The 25,844-nt window shown below is 42.2% G+C and overlaps 1 protein-coding gene across 1 annotated transcript; it reads right to left on the minus strand.

Moving 5' to 3' along the window:
- Positions 1 to 530: 530 nt before the first annotated feature.
- Positions 531 to 25,138, minus strand: HDAC10 (histone deacetylase 10). Its single transcript, XM_056846486.1, has 20 exons — positions 25,004 to 25,138; positions 23,773 to 23,907; positions 21,850 to 21,946; positions 21,310 to 21,407; positions 21,110 to 21,214; positions 20,953 to 21,021; positions 18,259 to 18,385; positions 16,960 to 17,025; positions 14,788 to 14,847; positions 13,760 to 13,849; positions 12,960 to 13,066; positions 9,690 to 9,757; positions 8,341 to 8,626; positions 5,456 to 5,534; positions 5,160 to 5,245; positions 3,638 to 3,691; positions 2,926 to 3,007; positions 1,552 to 1,737; positions 706 to 865; positions 531 to 556 (listed from the first exon to the last, which is right to left on the minus strand). The coding sequence occupies exons 1-20, from the start codon at positions 25,135 to 25,137 to the stop codon at positions 531 to 533; spliced, it is 2,115 nt and encodes a 704-aa protein (XP_056702464.1). The 5' UTR covers position 25,138.
- Positions 25,139 to 25,844: the final 706 nt, after the last annotated feature.

A 25,844-nucleotide genomic window follows, 5' to 3' on the forward strand; every position in this document is an offset into this window, starting at 1 on the left:
AATGCTGGTCAGAGGAGACAATGCTGACCCTGACAGATATAGAGCAATTTCATGTGTGCTCATGTGTTTAGGAGCACTGTGTGGCCACTGGCTCCAACTCTCCTTTTATCTTGTCAGCACACTCTGCTGTGAGGTCTGAGACACTGGGAAATCTATCTGCAATTCTTTTTAAAGACAAGTTGCACATCACAGACTAATGATTTCCATTTCTAGAAACTGGCTATAATCAGAGACATACAAAAAATTTATACATTTAACAACATGCTAATGTCTTAAAATAAAATAGCTGAGGATTCTTGTGGTATAATTCCTTCTCTGTAGCGCTGTCTTCATTCTTTTTTGTGAACTGAAAAGACTAAAAGATGTTCAGGTCTTTTTTGATCTATGCACACAGCTGAATTGCAGAGGTGTGCTGTGGATCTGAATTACTGTTTCTCTTTGTATGACAATTTGCATATAATAAGTATTGATGTGATGCTGTTGATTACTTCTAGGTAGAAGGAAATCACCAAAATGGCAGCCAAGTAATTTCATCTTTCAGTCAGAGAGACTTTTACTACACAAGGGGAAAAACATACAGTTAGTCACATTGAAAGGTAACTCAATCTTGCAAGAGTGACAGAACTTTCTCGGATAGCAGGAATATATATTTGAATACATTTTTGAAACAGTCTCCATTTTATAATGAACAGTATGATTACTTACCTGAACATTGAAGCATTTTCCATTCTTGCTGAAGTTGCTCTTGTAATTTTTTTACCATTTGCATATTCTCTTGTAAAGCTGGTGTACAGGTTCCAAAGCCAGGTGTAATGTCACCCATCAAGGGCTTAGTTATATTTTCCAAAAGTTGCACCTCTGTATCCTTCCAAAAAATCAGAGCAACTGTATAACACAATGGCTCAAAACAGATTAGCTTAAACAAAATAAGATATGCTATTGAAAATACCATCTCCTGGTAATTGTGTTGTAGTATATGGGACACTTGAGTCTTGTGCCTCAGAAACTATCGAGTCCTAGAGCTGGAAGGGGGCTTACAGGTCAACCGGTCCAACCCCCTACCAATGCAGGAGATCCAAAGCTAGAGAATCCACAACAGATGGCTGACCCACTTTTGCATGAAAATCACCAGAGGGACTAGTCTCCCTTATTCAGTGACTTGTTCTGTAGGAAGTTGTAAGCAGCCACTCCGGATCACCAAGGCACCCCTGGCCCCACCCATATGTATGCTAAACAGATAGATGTCAGTCAAGAGACAGGGAGAGAGTCTGGAAATGTGGATGGTTCAAAAGCAAAGCAGTGCTAACTCCCCATCTAGGGTGCCCAGATGAGGAGAATTCCTGTACACAACAATAAAGTTTTCCAGTGTTAGCAGGTAATAGGGATAAATAACGAACAGTAACTTTGAGGCATCCAATTTTTTACAAAATCCAAAGGTATGAAAAATTAGGCCCCTATCTCCCTAGGGATCCATTCCCTCAGGATTTTCCACCTTAATATGTTTGTTTTTTTAAAGCACTATCCATATTTTGTCATCAGACAATGCCTTACCTGGATCAGAGCTAGAATTCGAGACTGGGCTAACCCTTGCAGTAAGCTCATAAGCATGGAAATCCCATTTGTGCCAAGAGTCTGGTTTGATCCGACCACTATAACCATTAGGTCAGGCTGATAGCTATACGCTACCGGAAGGATGAATCCAAAAAGCGCAGAGGAGAAAGTGCTTTTTTCAGCATCCTTCAAGAAGAAATTCAGAGAGTAGTTGTATAATGTAAATAATCAGCGTTTTTTCTAAAACAAAATTTTAAAAAGAAAATATACATTTCTTAATAATTTAATATAGTGGTTCACTAGCTTTTTAAAGTGGAACCCACTTCTAAATTAGCTGTGCATTCTGGGACCCATGTGCAAAGTAACCCCCACCCCAACATAAAATGCAGCAAGTCTCATATCAGTTAACACTAAATAAGTGTTATATTTTACAAGTGGGGGCCCACAAAACTTGCAGGGGGAATCCCTCTCCCTCATTGATGAACCTGCCGAGACTACCCCCCGATCTTGGCTGGTGAGCCCGAGGCAGCAACCCCCCCCCCCAAGTCCTGATCTCGGCTGGTGAGCCCGCTTTGGGCACATCAGCCGAGGCAACAGCCCCTCAATGGTAGGTACATTCTCTACATGTACAGAGAACACTTTCTTTAGTTTTGGGGGTATTTAAACCCATTTGTTTATTTTTTAAGTTTCAGATTTCTGCAGGAGGTCCCTTGAATCTGCAGAAAAACCTGTTGGGGTCAGCCGGCCCCTATCTGCAGATTTAAGTATCCGCAGGCAGGGGGCAGGCTTGGGAATTAGATATATAGATTTTTAATATTTATAAGGATAGAGCATTACTGAACACCAGACTATTTCCTGGCCACTTGACACATCCAAATTTGCCATTGTGCCTCCTTTCCTGGCTAATCCTCTTCCTCCTGCCTTCAGGAGCCATGAGTCACTTATGAGTTTGAAGCCACAGCCAGAGATCTGCTGCATTAACAGCTATAAGTTTGGGTACAAAGCAGAAAATTATCAGGAAGTAGTTTCCACACATTTTCCTCCAGTGTTTTCCCATTAAGAACACCTTTATAGGGCAAGACATGTTCACGTTGGCATTTCCAGAGGCAAACACATTTCCTGAAACTTCTTGCATGCATATTTAAATACCTGCGTGTACATATTTTAGGAAGCCTGGCTGTTCCAGGGTTCCCAAACATGCATACACAATGATGTAAAGATGGTTGTACATGAGTGTGTGCTGTCCACACTTCCAGTCATATGATTTTGCTGAATGTTTAACTCAGTTCTAAGTTTGGGTTGATGCTTTTTCAATGAACTTTGCCTAGCGGAGAAAAAGATCCACCCCCCCCCCCAAAAAAAAATTAAGCTTACCTCTTTCCAGTTTAGAGAAACATTGTATTTGGTGTTAGCTTGCTCAGATGGTTTACCACAAATATTCATCAAGAGGACTTTTCTGCAAATAAAAATAGTATTTCAAAACACCGAAAACTACAATGAATAGCATTATGCTAATGATTTAAACAAAAATGGTTTCCGCTGGTAGCCAACAGAAATACTGCATGCATAAAAGGAGCAGCCAATTAGACTGTTGTGGGAATGATACAAGATAAATTAAAAAGGCTTACATACAAAACAACTCCTAAAGAAATTACAACAAGCAGAATGGATAAGTTTCATATTCGGGGAAGAGATGCAGAAGAGTTTGGAGAAACTGCCATAACAAAACTGGACAGCCAACAGGACCATTCCTTATAAGCATGTTTTCTTAATGCATCATACAGAGCCACTCTAAGCACCTGAAGTCAGTGGGCTTAGAAGGATGTAACTTTGCTTTGGTTGGCACTGATGGTAAGTGGTTGTTTAGACAGCAGAAAAACAGTTTTGCAGCTCAATCCTATGCATACTTCCTCAGAAGCAAGTCCTGCTGGTTTTGCTTACTCCTGAGTAAGTGGGCACAGGATTACAACTCTAATAACAGGTCTCCTTTTTCCATAACATCCCCATCATAGCTCTAGATTAAATGGTTTGTAGATTGAAAATGTAAAGTGTGTATTGGGGGTGGGGAGAATGCCAAAATGCTTACCCATCATCCAAATCAATTTTCATATCCATGTCACCAATAAATATGCACAGGACTCTACGGGGCAAATATTGCCAATGTTATACATGTTATAAACTAGTATGCACTTCAGAATGTATACCTTGCTTTTAAAGTGTACAATAGTTATTATAAATAGCATGACATGTAGATAGAAATTAGCATGCGGACACACACAAAATCTGCCCATAAATTCTGATAAAAAGCAGTGACATAGCAGGCTGCACAAAAAAAGGAACCAAACAAATATAGCTAGATATCAATACTATCCCAGACCCCCTCCCAAGTTGCAGGGATACCAATTCAATATAGGTTGCAGAGGCCAATTACACTTACAGGAGGGTAGGGAGCTGTTCCTGTAGGCAGCAGAGGATAGGACTCGCAATAATGGGTTTAAATTATGGGAGGAAAGGTACCAGTTGGATATTAGGGGGGAAAAAATACAGTAAGGTTGTTCAACAGTGGAATCGGCTGGACTAGATGGCCTACATCGCCCCTTCCAACTCTATGCTTCTATGATTTTGTCTTTACACACTAAAGACATTTCTCTGAAGAGGTGCTTTCAACCAGCTTTGGCCTGCAAAACATGCCAAATCTGAGGATTGCAACCACTGGGACAATGTGTCTCAAATCCATGGCCATCCTGAATTGTTATGCTGTGCATCGTGTATTTGCATCAAGGTAACACCTATTACTATGTATGGGTGTGAAAGCTGGACAGTGAAGAAAGCTGATAGGAAGAAAATAGATTCCTTTGAAATCTGATGTTGGAGGAGAGTGTTATGGATTCCGTGGACTGCCAAAAAAACAAATCAGTGGGTTATAGATCAAATCAAGCCTGAACTGACCCTAGAAGCTAAAATGACTAAACTGAGGCTATCGTATTTTAGTCATGTCATGAGACGACAAGAGTCACTGGAAAAGACAGTCATGCTAGGAAAAGTTGAGGGCAGCAGGAAAAGAGGAAGATCCAACAAGAGATGGATTGACTCAATAAAGGAAGCCACAGCCTTCAATTTGCAAGATCTGAGCAAGGCTGTCAAAGATAGGACATTTTGGAAGACTTTCATTCATAGGGTTGCCATGAGTCGGAAGCAACTTGACGGCACTTAACACACACACACACACACACACACACAATACTGTAAGGCTTTTCACACATTATACAGGAGCAAGATTATTTTCCCCCACATCTGATCTCTTCTCCATAGCTAATCTACCCAGCATATGGTTGCAAACAAACATTTGTCACAATGCGCGTGAAAAACCTCTTTAGATCCGAAGGATGGATCGTTCTGAAACTTTCCCAGTACTCAACTTGAAAACATGTCCTACGAAGTCGCTACAAGTTTTCAAATCAGTCAAGACTGATCCTGAATCCAAAAACAGCAGCAAGCACCGCTGTGTAGTATTCTGGTGATTATTTCACAATAAACAAACTTCAAGGGGTGACTCTTTCACTGCAATTGCACTGCATTAATTGCACAAAAACAGCACTTTTACCCACTTTTGGAGCCTCAGGTTATGGCAGTGTTTTAGAGCAAGAGCAGAAGAAACAGAAGCTTCTTGGGATACTACAAGCCCACTGGTCACCTGAAAATCATAATTAAAACACAGTTAATTGCCAGAATGTTAATGCCTTGACAGAAAAAGAATCTCCCCCTATCTCTAACCTAAGGATTTCTATCAACTGTAATTGTAAACAGCTACATATCTACAGCAGCTTTGAAAATAATAGAAAGGTGCAATAATTGCTCTATCACTGAAGAAGGATCAAAAAGAACAGAATATATTGCTTATTACCTTTTTTTTGACTATTTTTTCAAGGATAGCCAACATGTTCCCCAGTGCATTTAAGGCTTTTTCTTCTTTCACAAACTCACTGCAAAATATGTTTTTTAAAAAAAGGTTACAAATGTGAAAGGCTGGAACAGCCGTGCATGCTGATCAACACACAAAGCTTCACTTACAGAATGTGAAGTACTACTGTTGTCCATTTGAGAAAACAAGAAAAAAGTTAAGTAATCTAGACAAGTTCACAGAGGTCAGTGCACATCTGCCTTTCATATCCACTTTCTCTGCTTCAGCATTAATTGGCTGAGACATTTCATGGCAACAGAAACCGTGGATGAACTTGATAATTGCCAACCCCTCCCCACAAGGCAGAAGAAGTGCATCATAACCGGCTTGGGACTTTCTCTCAGCAAAGAACTGTCAAAAAAGTTAAGCCTTTCTGAAAATAATAAAAGAAATAAAGTACAGGCTGTTCTGCACAAGCAGCTGACTGAGGCAAAATAGTAGATTATATCACCCCAGACTACAGGTGGGCGATACATTTGAATGCTCTCCTGATTAAACTGTTTGAAAATAGGGAACTAGCACATTCAGAAAAGAAGTTCTTACAACCCTTTTCATATGAACCTGTTCTATACCGAGTCAGACTCAAGGTCAGTATTGGCTGCTCAGACTGGCAGCAGCTGTCCAGGCTCAGGTCTTTCGTTTCGCCTATCACCTGATCCTTTTAACTGGAGATGTCAGGGATTGAACCTGGGACCTTCTGCATGTCTGCTGTGATAATTTTCCACTTCAGGTTTTGAGTTGTGTGTTTTTTAAGATTACTTTTTATTGCTTGAATAATGGGGCTTGATAGGACCACACTAGACAGGACAGAGGCAGATTATTGTGTTTCAAACAAAACGTGCTGCAGTGTTAGGGTCTGATTTAAGAAGAAAATGTTTGTGTGGGTGATAGGGGGCTAAACACCCAACATTTCATGGCTTACTTCCTTGCAATCCTTCTCCCCAAACACTTTTCTCTAATCCAGGCTCACATTCAGGATCAGAACCTCAGGCTAAGGAAAAGAGGGCCAGGAACAGGGGTTTGGGGAAGTAAGTTGTGGTTTTGGAACTGGGTGTCACTAACATGCCGATGACACCCAGCTCAATGTTTTGTTGTCCAGTCCACATGGTGATGCTGTTTTTATGCCCTTGGCTTGACTTTAATATTGATCATTTACATTGTTTTAAAAATTTTATGATCTCATTTTTACTTGTGACCTGCATTGTGTAGGTCTGTGGAGAAACAAAATATACATTCTCCTTATAAATAAAGAAGTACTTTTTAATATACTGATGTAGTCTGGACATTATTGTTCATTGCTTTAACAAAAAAGACTAATCTAAAATAGGATTGTCTACAGAAGCCCAGTGGTGTGAAATAATCTGGGAATTATATACAAGGAAAAGGCAGTATGCCTTATTAAAATACCCAACAATATAAACTACTAGTTATTTGTTGCCTGAACTCTCAATAACATGTATTCATATGTTCCAGTCTCCAGAGCATGGTCTAAAGCCGTGGTTCCCAACCTTTTTTTGACCAGGGACCACTAGGACTTTTTTGTTTGGTGCAGGGACCCCAAGGTTCAAAATAAAAATTCCGAGAATTTGAAAATAAACTTTAATCATAACTGTTAAACATTAAACTTAGAATAATATTTGAATATATATTTTTATAATAGAGAACTTTTAACTGAAAATATTAATTTGTTATGGGTTTATAACTTTGTTTCGCGGACCTTAATTTAGTTCTCGCGGACCCCTGGGGGTCCACGGACCCCCGGTTGGGAACCAGTGGTCTAAAGGTACAAGATGCATTAACTTTTCTGAAGCTAAGCAAGGCTGGGGATGATGCAGGGCCGCAACTGGGGGTGGGGAGGAGGTGAGCCGCCACCCCTGTGGCATGCAGAGAGGGCGGCAGAACTGCCTCTTCTACCCAGCACAGAGGCGACTATAGAAGAGACAATTCTGCTGCCCTCTCTGCATGTCACAGGGGCAGCGGCTGTGTCTCTCTCTCCCCCCACCCCCGGTATGGCCCTGCCTAGATGGGAGATCTCAGCATACGGTGCCTTGAATTCCATAAGAGAACTCGCCGGATTTTACCCGTTCTAGCCAAATATGATCTTCCTTTAGGACCTTGGATTACGCCATTCCTTTTATCTGATCACGATGCTGATAACAAGAAAATTTATCAGATTGCAAAATATCTACTGCATGTAATGGCTGTAAAATTGTCACAACAAAATGGTCCTATTCTGTGCTAAGCTTAAATGGGATCAGGCTATTTTTGTAAAACTGTTTCCCTTGTACAATGTAAATGCTTAAGACTCTGTCAATAAGCAATAAAGGTTGATGACATTTGAATTCCATGATGGAACAAAAATGGGATATAAATAACAACCATGGTCTGCATATAAAACCTCCTTGAAGATATATTGGCATTTATACTTAGATGCACCAAGACTAATTTGTGTGAGAATGCTCAGATCATGGGTGGAAAACTATCATTTGTTTCAACTTATACTTGATGTTTCACTGTAACTTTTTATGAACACAACCCAAAGGTTTAAAAGAAGAGGGTCACATTAACAGGGCGATATAAATTGGAGGTTCAAATCGCTGCTCAAATTGCTGCTACAATCAACTAGAGTTTAAACCACACCGAGTCCCCGTGGGGAGAGGGTGCAGGGTACAAATTCAAGAAATAAACACTTTTAGCTCCCACTCCAGCGAGACAGAGAGATGAGCATGTGCTTTGGCGGGTCATTGGAACCAGTGGTATGTAAAAAGGTTTCAGGTTGGTTCCTTCATGTTATGTTCAGTTGTAAAACAGGCAGAAGTGTGGCTAACCGGACTATGGCGTTCAGCTCTTCTATGTCCTCATTCTTTTCATTCTGGACAGATGATGGCAGAAGGTTGACATTCCTTTCAGGAACAGCTACTGCTGTTTTAACAGGAGGTTCCACAGTCAGGATTTCTTTCATATGCAGTTCCAAAAACTTATCCGTTTTAGTGGCTTCATCACTGTTTGCCTTTCCAGCTTCCTGCTGACTCACAAGTGGTGCGCCAGTTAGAACTGCCTCTCCTTGCTCCAGCTGACACGATTTGGTGCTGAGATTTTTCAAGGGAGTCAGGTCTGAGAACAACACCAACAAAATACATCTTTGGAAACAAAAGACACAACTTGTGGGAAAACAGAAGGCCTGGGTCCTCAGGCATGGCTTTTTCCAGATGCAGAGGAAGGGAGGGAGGTTTTTTGCCAATTACTATTCCTCCTGCAGACTCTGTTTGTTCCCTGCAGTTTTTTCAGATCCACTGACACTCTTAAGCACAAATTTGGAGGGGTGGGGACAGAAAGCTGCAGTGACGGAGGGCAAGTGGCCTTTGTCTTGTGCAGTGTTCCCCAACATGACGCCCATGGGCACCATAGCATCTACCAGTACTTCCCTTGGTCCCTGCCAAGTTTTTCATAAAGTAGGCAGGGCCGTTGTACAGCAGGGCTTGCTATTGGCTGCCCTCATTCAAATGAAAGGGTTTTCCACTGGAAGATCAGGCGGATTGGTGGTTCCATTCCCTCTTCAGGTGTTCCTTCTTCCAAGAGGTGTGCAGAGGGAGGTATCCCATTTGGCTTCATCTCCTCTGGCAACCATTTGGGATCTGACTCCACCTCCTGCTGCAGCCATTTTGGGGTGTCGCTCTCCACCCCCTGCTCAAAATTCCAAAGTTGTATGCAGGCTCAAAAAGGTTGGAGACCCCTGGTCTTCCACAATTCTGCCCACACAATTAGTTATATTGACTACTGTATTCAAACATGTGTCCTGTATAATTTCCATTGTTTAAAATCTAAACTGGCACTGCAGCTCATACTATATTGAGTTTTGATCTACACCAACATTGCATACATGGAAGGCCCTCTTGCTCATGCAAGGCACATGGGAGAGGAGGAAGGTGATCCATATTTTCATGGTTCTCTCTCCACCCCCCAATGGCAGCTTCTTGTGCTGCATTCTCATAGGTCCATCCTTGGGAATGGTTTTTCCAGGGACAAACTGTGCTGCAGTACAAAGGGAGAGCAGGGAAGTTCTGTCTCCAACAAAGGAAAAGCCACTTAAATTGGAGGAAGGCTCCGTCAAGGGTGGTTAGATCCGCCCTATTGATCACAGCGTGTTGTAGAAGAAAACAGAGAAATCTGCCATTACCTTCATGTGACAAACATTTCCAGTAGGACTTATGTGCAGCTCTAACATCGTGTATGGACTCAACTGCACTGCAAAAGAAAGTACAGGATGAGTTATTCAGTTTTTAAAATGCATGTTGTAAACACCTACCTGATCTCTATATTGTTGCGAAAAAGCTAACAGAATAAGGATCTGCTTAGACGTTCAACACAAATTACTAACCTATTGTACACAGTATCCAGAGATTAGTACTTCGGTGTTACTAGATTTGCAAATGCAGTTTGAAAGATTTGAATACTGCAGTGCTAGTGCTGTGACTTTGGGGGCTGGACTGGGGAAAGCAGGGTAGAAATTTAATAAAATGAAATAATTAATAAATTAAATGGACTATATTAACTAACTAGCAATGCCATCCTAAGCAGAGTGACATCATTCTAAGCTTCCTGACTTCTATGGATGTAGAACGGTGTAAGGATGGCACAGTATATAGCAGTGATGGCGAACCTTTTAGAGACCGAGTGCCCAAACTACAAACCAAAACCCACTTATTCATCGTAAAGTGCCAGCACGGCAATTTAACCTGAATACTGAGGTTTTAGTTTAGAAAAAACAACTCATACGTTAACATCTTATGCTCACAAGCATAAAATGATCCAAACAAAGTAAGGAAAGCAATCCCAAGTGCTTTCATTGATTTAAAATTATTTGGCAGAGAATTCCACACTTTAAGGATTTCATTTTCAGAACAAACTGTACTATCCTTTGTCATCCATAAAATTAAATCATGGCAATGACTGACAAACACCATTTTCCCCATCTGCATTCTCAAAACTCTGCAGGGGGGCTTATTGTTGAGTTGTGCATCTGAGTGGCAAGTCCAAGGCAAAACCTCCCATTCACAAATGGACAACAACCCCCCCAATGCAGTGGATGGGGTAAATGTGCATCTCAGTGGCAAGTCCAAGGCAAAACACCCCTTTCACAAATAGACAACAACCCCCCCCCCCATGCAGTTTTGAGAATCTGGATGGGGTAAATGTGCATCTCAGTGGCAAGTCCAAGGCAAAACCTCTCTTTCACAAATAGACAACAAAAACCCCCCATGCAGTTTTGAGACTCTGGATGGGGTAAATGTGCATCTCTCAGTGGCAAGTCCAAGGCAAAACCTCTCTTTCACAAATAGACAACAAAAAACCCCCCCATGCAGTTTTGAGACTCTGGATGGGGTAAATGTGCATCTCTCAGTGGCAAGCAAAAGAGCCGCCCGCCGCAAGCCTCCCGCCGCCCCGCTCTGCCTCAGCAGCAGCGCCGCCGCCCCACCCAGGCGCCGCTCTGGACCCGCCGCCGCCACCGGCCGCTCATGCTCGGCCCCGAGGGCTGCCTTGCCGGCCGCACCGCTACGCCCGCCGAGTCGCCCCCGCCCCTCGACAAAGTTGGCTGCGGCGAGGCGGAAACGTGCGCCGAGGCCGCGAGGAGGGGCGGAGGAGGGGGACGGGCAGCCAAGGGGGCGGGGGCGACTCGGTGGGCGTAGCGGTGCGGCCGGCAGGGCAGCCCTCGGGGCCGAGCATGATCAGCCGGTGGCGGATCTGGAGCGGCGCCTGGGTGGGGCGGCGGCGCTGCTGCTGCTGTTAAGGCGGAGTGGGGCGGCGGGAGGCAGATGACGTCGAGGCCGCAAAGAGGGGGCGGGGGACGGGCGGGGGGGCCCGGCGGCTCCACGCGTGCCCATAGAAAGAGCTCGGCGTGCCGCTTGTGGCACTCGTGCCATAGGTTCGCCAACACGGGTATATAGTCTAGCACCCCCAGACAGGGAGGATGAATCCACAAGGTTTGGTACTACAGCCATAAGTAGGACTGTGCTTTCTACACCCGTCTAGTGGAGCAATCATGGAGTTAAGATCTCACTGGAAGAGATGACAACTGAGGGTGATTATAGGTTTCAAAACACATTTTTCAGCAGGTTAACTATGGACAGAACTGTGCCTACTGCTCAGCAACAAAAACTGTACTTGGCATATGCAGTGCTCAAAACTGCATACAAATGATAACAACCAGAAAAGTTAGTTTTTAGAAAGTCTGAAGCGGTGCAAAGAAGGGGGTTAGAAGTGTACAGAAAATATGGAGAGGTATGGAATTGCTGTAGATATCCAGTGCTCCTCTCTGGTTTCCGAGATCTCAAAACATTTCACACATTTTTCATTCTATTTTCGAATTGTGAGCTAAAAATTCACTTCCTAAGATGGTGAATTTTGCATCTTGCAAGAGTTTGTCTCATCCTAACAAGGGAGTAAAAAGATAACTGAAAGCCAGTGTGGCGTTATGGTTAGAGTCCCTGGCTAAGAGCTTAGGAGCCAGATTCAAATTAATGCTTTCGATTAAACTTACTAGGCAACCATTGACCATGCAGCCCTACTTGCTCACAAATATACTAGAGACGCCTTTGTTTCTTATGCCCCATCCTGATCTTGACAGCCAGTGTAGCATAGTAGCTTGCATGGTGGATTTAGACAAGGAAGGTCCTGGTTAAAACTCTTGAGCAATTAAAAAATATCTATTGGGTGACCTTGGGCCAACCTAACATATTTCAAGCTGCTGGTGTAAGGTTAAAGGAGGGGGGAATGTTGTCCTGAACTCCATGGAGGAAGAACATAATGAAAACAAATCAAATAAGATGATAGAACTCCTAACACCATCTACCTCAGGTATCCATTCACACAGTGAGAAAGATATGAACACTCCTATCTATTTATTTATTTCATTTGTCCCATCTTTATCTCCATTGGGGACCCAAAATGGCTTACAACATTTTTCCCTTCTCCATTTTATCCTCACAACAACCCTGTGAGGTAGGTTAGACTGAGAGTATTTGACTGGCCCAAGATCACCCAATGAGCTTCCATGGCAGAGTGGGGATTTGTCCCTGGGTCTCCCAAGATCCTAGTTCAGTTCTCTAACCACTACACAACCTCATTCAGGGTACATTTTATTTTCTGTTTTGCCCCTTACATTTTGGAGAAGCTTGATTTATGCATTTAAGACCATAAAATGAAGAATCAGATATTTACTAAACAACATATCCATTCCAAATATACTACCTGTGTCCTTCACACACCAGCAACTTTATATATCAACACGGGCTGTGATACAACCAAACATTATCTTCTAATTTTTAATAGAAGATGGTTAAGGATGTGGTCAACTTCTTAACTGAGATTAGTGGGATCTTAAAATGCTTAACGCTGGTTGGTTTGTAGCCACATACGTGCATTAATGTACATATACACACACAGATACCTTAAGCATGGTTTCATTTCTCCAGACAAAGAGGGTAAAGGATCTCCAAGCAAAGTTTTTATAGTCATGCAAACAGATTCAGACAGTGACCGCAAATGATATCCACCCTGTGTGAACAAACATTTATTCATTTAGACATAAAGCACAAGGCCACATTCCAAACAATAAATTCAAGCATGGATACTGCAGTAGCCAAAGGCCTGTGTATTATATAACAAACAAACTATTCACAAAGCTTCCAAGAGATGACTGACAAGCATGACAATCCATGGTCAAGGACGGGTTGTGTAGAAAGTAACGCTACCCTCAGTGGGGGGAAGGCCTACTCATGTACCCAATGGCTTGGGAGGTAGCCAGGGACAGAAAGCAGGTTTCATTTACACTGCAATGCTGCTCCTACAGACAACACTTCATTGTACTCAACAAGAGTTGAAAACACCACTGAGAAGGGGGTGAACCCCAAAACCTATAACCCAATTTTTGGACCAAGGCACAACCTGCCCCCCTCCAACCCAACATGTCCTACAGTGAAGCCCATTTACTTTGCTCTGTAAAGCTCAGAACAAATCCCTGTTAACTGAGCAAAGCTGTTTCTACATAGCCCTTATCCCCTCATGGGCATGTCATTCGTCTGAATTCTGTTTCTAACAACAACACAAGAGTTTGATGGAACTCTGGGAACCAGCTTAGTTAGCATGTTCAAATGCGAACTTCTCAAATGTGGTGAATTTCAATATGTGCTAAGGAGAAAACACTGTAGGGAAGGAGTATGTAGAGGATCATTATCTTGAAAAGCTTACCTCAAGGACCACACACAATTTTCCTTTGGCTAAATGCATTAGGAAATGAGTAAGATGGGCAAAACATTCTGGTGTAGCGCTCATCTGACCCTAGAAAATTGAAAACAAATAAACTGATGATTCATCGTATCAACAAGCCTGACCCGTGGAACACAAGAAACTGCCTTATACCAAGCAGACCATTGGCCTATAATGGTCAGCAGTGTTTACTCTGGCAGCCACTCTCCAGGGGATCAGGTAAAGGTCTTTTCCATCGCCTACTACCTGATTCTTTTAATTGGAGATGCCAGGGATGTAAACTGGGACGTTCTACATTCAAAGCAGATGCTTTACCACTAAATAAAACAAAAGCTCAGCGGCTCCTTAGAGACTAACAACATTTATTCCAATATGAACTTTCATGAGTCACAGCTCACTTCTTCCAATATCTGAAAATCATTTTGGGAAATCTTGTAGCAACAATTACAGAAGGTGGGGAAGGGTTGAGGCAGAGAGATGTTGGATGTGAATCCCATCATAAATCTTTCACACAATTCTCTGTGTAAGGGAATGGAGTGGGATTACACATAATGGTTCATGAGAGAGGTCAGAGGGGGTACAAATAAACAAAATAAAGAGGATAAATCCAACTGATCAGGAAGAAGCTTTCTGAACTTTAAGAAAATTAACTGATATCAATACAGGGTTACATGATAAACTGACTGGTCCTAATATGTTTTAAACTGCTAAACGGGGGCACCTGTAGAACTACTACAGCTGTAGTAAGAAAATCCAAATCTCTGCTTAAGTCAAGATGATAAATAGTGATTAATTTCTTGATCAGTGCTAATTCTGCACTTTCAGGTTGTATACTCCCTTTGAAGATTTTTTTTGGGGGGTAGAACAGTGTCTTTCCATGACCATGCTATTACATCACCATATCCCTCCACCAAAGAAGCTTTCCTTCTTATGTGCAGAGATTTAAAAACTACGTTCAGGAAAAAAGGATACCATGGTGAGGGTGGGGGGAGATTCTACTAAATACTTACTTCTGGGTCACCGATTCCAGAATCATAACCAGCAGAGACCAGAACAACCTCTGGATCAAACTGTGATTTAAAAGAAAAAACCAAACCTATCAAGTAAGATACAGTTATGTACAGTTTTATATTCCAATAGAACAACTGATAGTAATTCAGAAGGAATTAGATTGTATTGTGGCTTTTGATGACAAAAGTCAGGTAAAGCACAGAGGAGCAAATACTCATGTTTACTGTATTTCTTGAGAACGCAAATAATGGAATATTTAGATTGTGCTCTAAGAGCACTACACTGGCACACTAGTTTATCCTCCAGGTCCTATTCCACCTGCTATACAAGTTTTTGAAAATAAAATCCTCAGAGACTTGGAGGGACTGGGAAAAAAGTTACATACGTGCATGGCAGAACCTTAGCAAATGCAAAAGGGAGGCACTGAATACATTAAAAATGATAAAAACATCATTATCAAGGAAGCAAATAAAGGGGGTGCAACAGTTATACAAAATAGAAAAGATTATGATTTGGAGGTGATGTGACAGCTGGAGTATTATGCACCATGTAGCTCTGACCCTTAAAAACAAACACAATCAGAGATAAGGACTGTGCTTCATGAGGGGATTTCTATGGGCTTATATTTCCTCCTGTGAGAGACAGTTTCTGGATAATTTAAATCCACGAATTCTGGTTTTCTATATCCTCCCTAAGTTCCACTAGAGTGTCACTTCACCTCTGGCAAACCTATAATTTCAGTTTTGGAACCTCTCAAAACATATGGGTCATTTTTTGACACTATTTATTCTGTTGATGCAATCAAATACAAGAGAGTCAGTAAACCACATACAATAGACAAAATTAAGTTGGAGGTGCTTTTAGTAACCTTAGATGTGGTAGCTTTATACACTAGCATCCCACAGGATAAGGCTTTAAAAAGTTGCTAGAAAGCACACAAAGAGACAGCAATGCCACTCACCGACTACTTTTTTGGTAGAACTTGCTGAAATTTCCATGGTGAAAACGCTAAATTTTATTGACAAACTAAAGGCATTGTTAAGTGGTGTTCCATGGACCCTAAGATTGACAATTTGTATATGGAAAACAGGAGTATGTATATTCTCTCCCCCGCCCTCATACTGCTTCTTAAATTAGTTTTTAAAAGATTACCACAATATACAAAACTAGACTACATTTGAATGGCTGTGAAAATCAATCACAACGTATGTATATTCTAACAACAATCCGTTTGCGAACTGCATTTTTAGATGGTGGTGATATATAGATGATATTTTCTAATATAGGAAGGTAGCCAAACACAATTGTCAAATTTCCATACATGGTTGAACCAGCAAGATGTTAATATAAAATGTGAACTAGAGGTAAAGATTCCCTGTGCAGGCACCGGGTCATTCCTGACCCATGGGGTGACGTCACATCCTGACGTTTACTAGGCAGATGTGGTTTACGGGGCGGTTTGCCAGTGCCTTCCCCAGTCATCTTCCCTTTACCCCCAGCAAGCTGGGTACTCATTTTACTGACCTCGGAACAATGGAAGGCTGAGTCAACCTTGAGCCAGCTACCTGAAACCAACTTCGAACTCAGGTCGTGAGCAGAGCTTGGACTGAAGTACTGCAGCTTACCACTCTGCTCCACGGGGCTCTTTTAAAATGTGAACTACATAGTAATAAACAGCAGATTAACTTTCTTGACATCATGGTTTATCGCAGCGATACAAAACTGTCTACCAGACTTTATAAAAAGCCCACTGATAAAAATTCCTTTCTAAGATTTGACAGTCGCCATCCTTTACATATCAGAAGAAACTTACCTTACAGTCAGTTTTTGAGGCTACAGAGAAATTGCTCTGAAATCTCAGACTTTCAGAAGGGATCATCTATCTTATGTAATAATTTAAATATAAGAGGATACCCTAGGCATTTGCTTCAAGAAGCACATGAAAAAGCTCTTGCAAAAATCAGATGGGAACTCCTCCAAAACAGTAGAAAAGCTGACCTTGTCAGATTGTTCTGTAGTATGTCATTTAACTCTAGAATGGTCAGACTCTCTAAGACCATAAAACATAATTGGAATATATTAGATGGTATCTCTCTTTGTAAACACAAACCTGGCTTTTAGACACTTTTCTGTCATGCAAATGCTATTTTTAAGAATAAAGAAAAAGTTACCTCAAATGCCACCGGGAGCAACACGTGAAGAAATACAGCTAAATAATCAGAGTTTTTCATCCCAGTCTGCAAAGCCAAGAGCAGGAAAGTAAAATGATCATTGTTATTGGCTTAACTTATAGTACTATCATTTCTCCGAATCTCTTCCCTATGTGCTAGACCACATAACACTACACAGTTGGTCATAAGATATTTTCTAGGGTTTCTATCCTGTCACTTTGTTACTGCTCTACAGGAATACCTTCTCAATGTGTCAGTCTAAATGGTCTCCAGATGTTTCTGAGTGGTGGTGGCTGGTTATCAGGATACTTTCCAGGGAACCCTTGGTCTAAGGTAGTTTCCTAGTAAGGAAAGACACTCCCCCCCCTTTCCTTCCGTAACAATAATCACTTTTAAAAACAGCAGTCAACTATTCTGGAGATTCTATTAAGATCTTACAAAAAATGGCATGCTTTACATAGAGAAGCAGAGCTACGGGTTCTGCCCTTACCAGTATGGCCTGCTCTTAACACTGTGTGCCAAAATGGGGAAAGTATTATGCACGCAATTAGCACGCAAGTAAGAACACAAATGACAACATTCAAGAAGAAATGGAATGGGATAGTTCTGCTTGTTTTTATTACACCATCTTCTGGGAAATCACATTTTTTCCCCAGGGTCTAATCCATTAACGTGTGCACGAGGTGCCACTTCAGAGCTTTACTGTCACGTTAACCAAGATTATTAAGGTGTTGGAGAATCTTTCCTTTAAGGAAAGGCTAAAGAATTTGGGACTGTTCAATTTTGAAGGGGAAAAAATGGCTAAAGGGGTTGGGGGGAATATGATAGAGATTTATAAAATTGTGCACAGAGTGGAGAAGGTCAACTTTTTCTCACTGTCCCATAGTACTAGAACTTGGGGGCAACCATCTCTTGACTGGAAAGAGATGGGACAGACAAAAGGAAGAAATTCTTCACTCATTAAATCAATAAATTGTGGAACTCACTACCATTGGACATGGCTACTAGCACAGTTGGCTTTAAAGGAGATTAGACAGATTCACTGAGCACAGGTATATCAAGGGCTACTAGACATGGTGACTAAAGGGAACCTCCACACCCAGAGGCAATAAAATTCTGAATACAAGTCCTATGAAGCAACATCAGGAAGAGGCCTGGACTTCTATGCCCTGTTCCTTGGCCCTCCAAGGCCACTTGACCAATATATGAAGAAGGATGCTGGACTAGAAGGACCACTGGTCTGATCCAGAAGGACACTTCTGATGTTTTTAAGTTACTGTGCTATCAAGTGAGGTTCACCTTATTCCAAGGTACATTTATATTGAATCCCATTCCTTTCCCCCGACCAACTGCATCGTAATTGGATTCTCTGAGGCAAGGCCAGTATCTCTGGTGTTCAAACCGATGCCAAGAAAAATAAAGAACACTGAAAGAAAGAGTCGAACAAAAGTAAGCATTAAAATTCAAATGAAACTTCTCTGCCATGCTGCACTGCCAAGGAAAATGAATCAGCAATATATAATTTATACAGCGTCTTTTACACCTGGTACCTTGCTGTCATAAGAACCGTAGATAGTTCCCCAGCGATCGTTCCTGTTCTGGAAATCAGCAAGCCATTCTCTCTAAGGGTTACAGTGCAATCCTGCGCAGAGTAACTCCAGCCTAAACCCACCGAAATCAGTGAATTTCAGTGAAATCAGTGGGTTTAGACTAGAGTAACCCAGCATAGGATTGTACTGGGACAGCTCATTCTGAGGGGGAGGGATGGATCCATGGAAGCCGGGAACAGCGCAGCCACGCCACCTTCTAAGAGGCTTCCTGGCTGCCGCACAGAATAAAAGTCTTTTTAAAATAAAAAAGGTGAAAATGGGGGAGAAAGCCCACATTGAAAAGAGTGGGGCTGCAACACCAAAAAAAAGTGTTATAGCCCTGCCGCAGCAGCAAGGGGTGTTCCTGGGCTGCCCACCCCCAGGACGCCCACCCCCATGCCAGTGCCCCTGTTCTCTTCTGGGATTTCGTTCCCAGAGAGGCTGCGCAGGCAGGGGAGCCCCACATAGCTCGGCATCACCCAGGTGCCAATGGGAATGCCCCCTGTAAGTGCTCCTTATTCCATGATAAGTGGGCAATTACACTGGCGTGGAGTCACGCCGCCTCCAAACCATTCCACCCTCCCCCCGGAAATGCACTCTTAGTCTCCTATCTACCAGCTAACATCCACAAGCCCAGCATTGTATCCACTGGGCTGCACAAAGGTCAGACTTAGAAACAGTTCACTATATACCCTTGTATGAAACAAGGCAGTGGTTCCCAGAAGAATTTCAAGGTAACCCTGAAGGGCAAAACTATGCACTCAAAAAGGACAAAGATTCTTCTTTTTCAAAAAACTGGGCAGAAAACAGAAAATACAAAATCACTAACAGTGATCACACTTATAAAATTAATATATTCAAACTGAGAATTTGTTTTAATGATAGACACATTTCAACTGAAGACTATCTTTTGTTGGAAAGCATCAAAATGCATTGGGATCCAGAAGAACTGCATGCATTCCAAATTCTACGGCTCACTGCTACTGCAAAAAGAGCAAAGGTCACAGAACAGGGTGCTCCCATCTTCCCCCTCCTACTGGTTCATTAAGCCCCCCCAAATGCTGTCAGTAGGCCCTCACAAACAACATGGGGGGAGCAAAGTGGGGGCTAATCAGCAAAAAATCACCTTTCTATTGTCGAAGGCTTTCACGGTCAGAGTTCATTGGTTCTTGTAGGTTATCCGGGCTGTGTAACCGTGGTCTTGGTATTTTCTTTCCTGACGTTTCGCCAGCAGCTGTGACAGGCATCTTCAGAGGAGTAACACTGAAGGAGAGACACTGTCCTTCAGTGTTACTCCTCTGAAGATGCCTGCCACAGCTGCTGGCGAAACATCAGGAAAGAAAATACCAAGACCACGGTTACAAAGCCCGGATAACCTACAAGAACCAATCACCTTTCTTTCTCTCTCTCCTACCATCAGAAATTCAATTTCCTAAGTGTAAGTGCTATTACACCAGCAGAATAGCACCTTTGGTAGAGAAGGCTGTGAAAACCTAGAAAGAGTGTTGAACTGATAGCCTTTTGGAATTACTCATTCTTGAATTTATGCTTTCTTTTAACCAACATGCAATGCTAGCCTGTGTTTCTTATTATCGGTGGATCTTCGTTTCATGGAACGCTAGGCTGATGATATAAAAATGGGGGTGAGTGTGGCTGGGTGTGATTGTGTCTGCTTGAAGGCCATGCAAATAAAAGATACAACAAGCAGACCATAACTTTCCCCATTTTTCAGGGAACTCAAAAGGACACTGTGCGTATGACTGCCTCCCCCACCTAAGCCCTTCTACAGTGGTATCCTGGCTACCTCTGTACCTCGTACAGGCAGCCTCCAGCCAAGATACTGACAATGTCCCTGGATCAGGTCCCACCAAGAACCCAGAATCAGCCACCACAATCTTCAGATAAGAGGAAGTTTTCACCAGGCTATCCCAAACAGAAGGCTATGGTACCTCCCACCTGGATCTGCTGTCCTTGTTCCTAGAAAGGAGGGTGCAAACCATGTGGAGCCTGCGACAAAAAGGGGTATAAACCCCATCAAAAGCAAGGGGGGAGCAGAATCACCTTCACCACCTGTCAGCATTCCCCAATTCAAACTGTATCAGATTCCTCTAAAGCTAACCTAGATATGTATGGAGGCACAGTTGGGTATGAATGGAATACATTGGGGTGCTTTTTTTTTTTTTTACTTCCTTGAGTGACCTTAATAAACATTACTCTTGCATTCAGGAACTTAATGCCTGCCTTTGTCTCTACCTCCTTCCCTCACCTCTGGGGAAAAGTCTTGCTGGGACAGAGCGGATTTGGGTAAAGGTCTCATCATGCTTTCGGCTCATTTGCACTGGGCCTGGGTTTCTTGGGCCTTGACAAGGTGGCTCCAGTGTGCACAAGCAAGCAAAGTACAAACCTTGGATCTTCCTCAAATATATATTGAATTCCTTGTCCATGATGCACATCCCAGTCAACAATGAGAACCCTGCATGAAACAACAACTGTCATTTTAAGAGCCGGAAAGTCTTACTGTATGAAATTCATAAATAGAGACCAATGGACATCTACTTAACCTCTGTAGGCCGTATTTCCTTTGGGCGTATTTTGCTGCAATAGCAACATTGTTGAACACACAAAACCCATTGGCGGCACTCCTCTGGCTGTGGTGACCTGGGGGCCTACAAGAAAACATAATGTAGTTTCTTCATCCCTAAACTGGACTGGAGACAGCCAAGGATTTTGTTTGTTTGTTAAGCATTTACAAAACCATTACCTTACTAAAGCCATCCCATTACGTGTTGTTCCTGACATCACAGCATCTACCAGCTGCAGCGTTGCTCCCACAGCCAACTTGGCACAGCGATATGTGGTCTGGGGAATTTAATTAGTGAAATTAAAAGGGTAATGCTGATCATGTTACATTTAATAGGAGTTGCTATGGTGTCTGCACACAGAGGAATAAACCTTGTGCCTGTTTTACCCATCTCATCCAGCTGTTCTGTGATTCTATGGCAGGCCTATGAAATCTCAGAGACAAGATTGCAAGTCTCCTCAAAACTTAGGGCAAATTTGCATGTTACAAAGTCATCTTGTCCCCCATATGCCCACTGTGGGTCCTGTCAACAGATGTACATTGTAACTTCTGTGCCTGGAACTTAATTCCCAAGTGCACAAGAGCCAGACTCAGACAGAATGTGCCACATGGAGAGAAAGGCTTAACCCTTCCCTTCCCCATGCTGTTTTCCCAAACTGAAATGGCCCCAGGCAGATATATGAACACTGATATAAAATGCCCATTATCATGCATACATACTGGATGAAAGAATACAGCGTCGTAATTAGCCGAGGCTTTTCGAAGTTCTTCTTCATTCATTTTCTGAGTAGTTTTCACGATCTCCAAGTAATCCAGACTGAAAGGGTGAAAAATATTTTTGATGTTGAAAAGCTAGTTCAGGTGAAGCACACATCAGTTTTGGTGGCCAAACAATCGGGTGATGGTGAAAACTCCTGCTATGGCTTGCTTAGAGATGTGAAGATTCTAATCACCTAACCATGATCAGAAGCTCACCATGGGCTCACTACCCTACCTCTACCCCACTCACTATCACACACACTATGTTCGTCCTTCCCATAACTTCCTGGAGTTTCCCTTTGTGCAGTGTTTGAGTGCACTGACATTAATGCTAATCATCGTTACCTTTAAGCAGGGTTTGACATAAGAACATAAGGGGTCTGCAGGATCAGACCAGTGGTCCATCTAGTCCAGCATACCATTTCCCACAGCGGCTGATCAGTTGCCCTGGAGGGCCAAACAAAGTGGGTATAGAAGCAAAGGCCTTCCCTTCATGCTGCCTCCTAGCACTGGTATTTGGAAGTTCCCTTACTCAGCATGGCTAGTAGCCATCGATGGACCTCTCCCCCACACAGCTAAACCCCCTTTAAAGGTATCTATGCTTGTAGTCATCATTATATCCACTGACACTGAATTCCAGTTCTAATATTATGGGAGTAGGAGAAAAAGCTCTCTCTGCTCTGCAACTGTAGTTTGACCTCTGCAAACAGGTTAAAACCTCCGCAACCTTGGTTACAAGCAGGTGTGCAAACTCTGGTTTTAGCTAACCATGGTTGGTTCCAAACATAATACTGCACCATGGTCACCTCCAAAATACCAAAACATGTGGGGAAATAGTGTGTAAAAGAAGTGAAGGTGGGGAAATAGTGTGTAAAAGAAATGTGGGGAAATAGTGTGTAAAAGAAGTGGATAAGCCCGCGCTCTTAATCATAGTCAAAAGATGATCAGGAACACCTCAGGAGCCAGTGTGATGTAGTGGTTAGAGTGTAAGAAAGCGATTTGGTAGATTCCAGTTCAAATTCCCACTCTGTCATGGAAGCTTACTGGGTGACCTTCGGCACATCACACACTCTCAGCCTAACCTACCTCACAGGGATATTGTGAGGATAAAATGGAGGAGGGGAGAGCAAGCCGCTTTGGGTCCCCATGTCTGAAAAAAGATGGGCATAAATATCTAAATAAATATATACATTGAGAAAGGCTGGATCAAATTTTCTGTTTTTTCTTTGTTTAGGCCTCCCTGTTTTCCACAAGAGGGCATGCTCTGTTCAGCCATTCCCCATCCAAGGGCAACTGGCCTAAAGCCAGGTTCTTTCATTATAAAGAACAAATGGTACATGTCAACTTTAAAGGCTATATCAAGCAGCAAAAGCTCTCTTAAGCATTTTGCCTGAAGAAAGAAAAAAGTATGTGCTTAAAAATCTTTAAAGACAACACAAGCCTGGAAACAGCCAAGCCTGCCAGGCATTAATAAATGGCCATATTGTGTTAATGTGGCATATTGTGTTAATATGGCATATTGTGTTAATGGATAAGATCACAGTATATAAGAAAATCCAGGAGAGAAAACTAAGGGGCAGGAGTCGTTTATGGAGACAGATATCTTAACCATTACTCCACGCTGGCTTTCTTTTTATCTCTCTCTCTCTCTGAACTATCAGGAAAAATTTGATTTATATCGGACAGCAGCAGCAGTATAATTATGAGTAGTAAATGTTACAGATTTTAGGGGGGGAATTCTCTTTAACTGAACTGGATATATGATATATGAGATATGTTTTTTGTTAATCCGTTGAATAAAAAAATTCATTTTTTAAAAAGGAGCAAAAGCCTGTCCAATTATTTCACTATCATGGACCATGATGGAAATCCATTACAGCAGACCTGTGCACCAATGTGATCTCATCCTCCGTTCCTTCTCGGACAGGTACAGACAGGCATCGTTCAACCAGATTGTAGCGCTTGAGGTTCTCGTAGCAGGAAGAAAGCCTCTCTGGGATTTCAATGGCACAGATGGCGCTGAACAAAACAACAAAGAAAGCCCCACATTTTCTTATAGCATTAACAGTTATCAAGGAGGAATGCTCATTATCTCTCAGAGAAAGAAAATATACTAAAAATGCTTTTTCAGCAATCTAAAAAATGCTTTTCCAGCAACCTTTAAGGTCTTTAAACAGAGGCTGGATGGCCATCTATCGGAAGTGCTTTGATTGATGGGCTTAGAAGATTGTAATTCTGCATAGGGCCCTGACCTGGATGGCCCTGGCTAGCCTGATCTCATCAGAATACCAAGGAATACCAGGGTTGCTATGCAGAGGAATGCAATGGCAAACCACCTCTGTTAGTCTCTTGCCTTGAAAAGCCTACTGGGTTGCCATAAGATGGCTGCGACTTGACAGCATTTTATACACACACAATTGTGTGTAGGACTGCGATATTTCTTTGTTTAGAACATTTTTATGCCAGCTCTCCAGCAACCAAGAATTACAAAATAAAAATAATAAAAACAAAACATTGTCTGGGTGTTAAGTGCCATCAAGTTGCTTCCGACTCATGGAGACCCTATGAATTAATGTCCTCTACAACATCCCATCGTTAACAGCCTTGTTCAGGTCTTGCAAAGTAAGGGCCACGGCTTCCTTTATAGTCAATCCATCTCATGTTGGGTCTTCCTCTTTTCCTGTGCCTTCAGCTTTTCTTAGCATTGTTTTTTTCCCCAGTGACTTTTGTCTTTTCATAATGTGACCAAAGTACAATAGCCTGTTTAGACATTTTTAAAGTTATTAAATAAAATTAATTAATTAGAATATATTAATTAAAAGTATTAAAAACCCAGCCCAGAACAAAAAGATAAACTAGAATGGCCTCAGTATAAGAGAGCAATCTTAACGGGTCTACTCAGACCCTAACATTTCCCTGCTTTCCATGTGCTTACAGTCTATTCAATGAGACTTATTCTCAGGAAAGTGTTCTTAGGATGACACTGTAAGAGACCCAAAAACTGACCCGATTGTACATTACATATGAGAAAACAGGATTCCATTTAGAATTCTCTTCTATTTTAAAAGAAACGACTGCCATTATTCAAACTACAAACTAAACAAAAATGACTTACTCCTCCCAAAGTAGTTTATGGCTGGTCATTTCATCATCGTAAACCAATGCTGTTCCAGAAGCCATGGTTCTGATGAACAAACAAGGAACATTTGCACAAGTTTCAGACTGGACATATTTCAAAACAAAGAACATTTTAAAAGTCATTTCACTTATGCTGAAAAGTACAGATGCTAAAAGGGTCACTTTAACTGAAGACTGGGGGTTGGATAACGACTTTCAATTTAACTAACAGAATGGAGCAATTTTTGATGCCCCCCACAAATTCCTATTTACCTTTCATGCTGCTCCTGGGGGTCCCCTGCATGCCACCATTTGGGTGAGATCAGGGGGCTGCAGCAAGGAGTGGGGAGACCAGGAAATGCTGACCTTCTGTTAGCAGAGAATATCATCAGGATCCAAGTCTGTGACTGATGGCACATGAACCCCCTAGAACTGCATACAGTCCAAGATCAGCCTACATACCTTCATCCCTAATATATGCTATAACGTGTTATGTAGGAGGTTCAGGAATGAGTTCCTGAACTGCGCAACGGTACTCAGGGGAAGAGTCCCTCTAAGCATGTAAAGAGCGCCTCTGCCTTCCCACTACGGCTGCATCCAGACTTGTCTGGATACCGCACTACAGGCTATCATTTGCCACGGAAGCAATACAACATGCAACCACAGAAGCCACAACGAGCTCCCATAACATCCAAGCTTAAGAACCAGGCGGCTTCTCAGCGAAAGTATCTCCTTTTCCAACACTGATCTCATTGCAAACTTTTAACTTGTTAAAATCACCCCGCCCCTCACCCCGATATAGATCAGTGCTCCTCTCTATCGCCATTTGAAAATAATAA

The sequence above is a fragment of the Euleptes europaea genome, chromosome 3, assembly GCF_029931775.1.
Source record: "Euleptes europaea isolate rEulEur1 chromosome 3, rEulEur1.hap1, whole genome shotgun sequence".
Lineage (NCBI taxonomy): Eukaryota > Metazoa > Chordata > Lepidosauria > Squamata > Sphaerodactylidae > Euleptes > Euleptes europaea.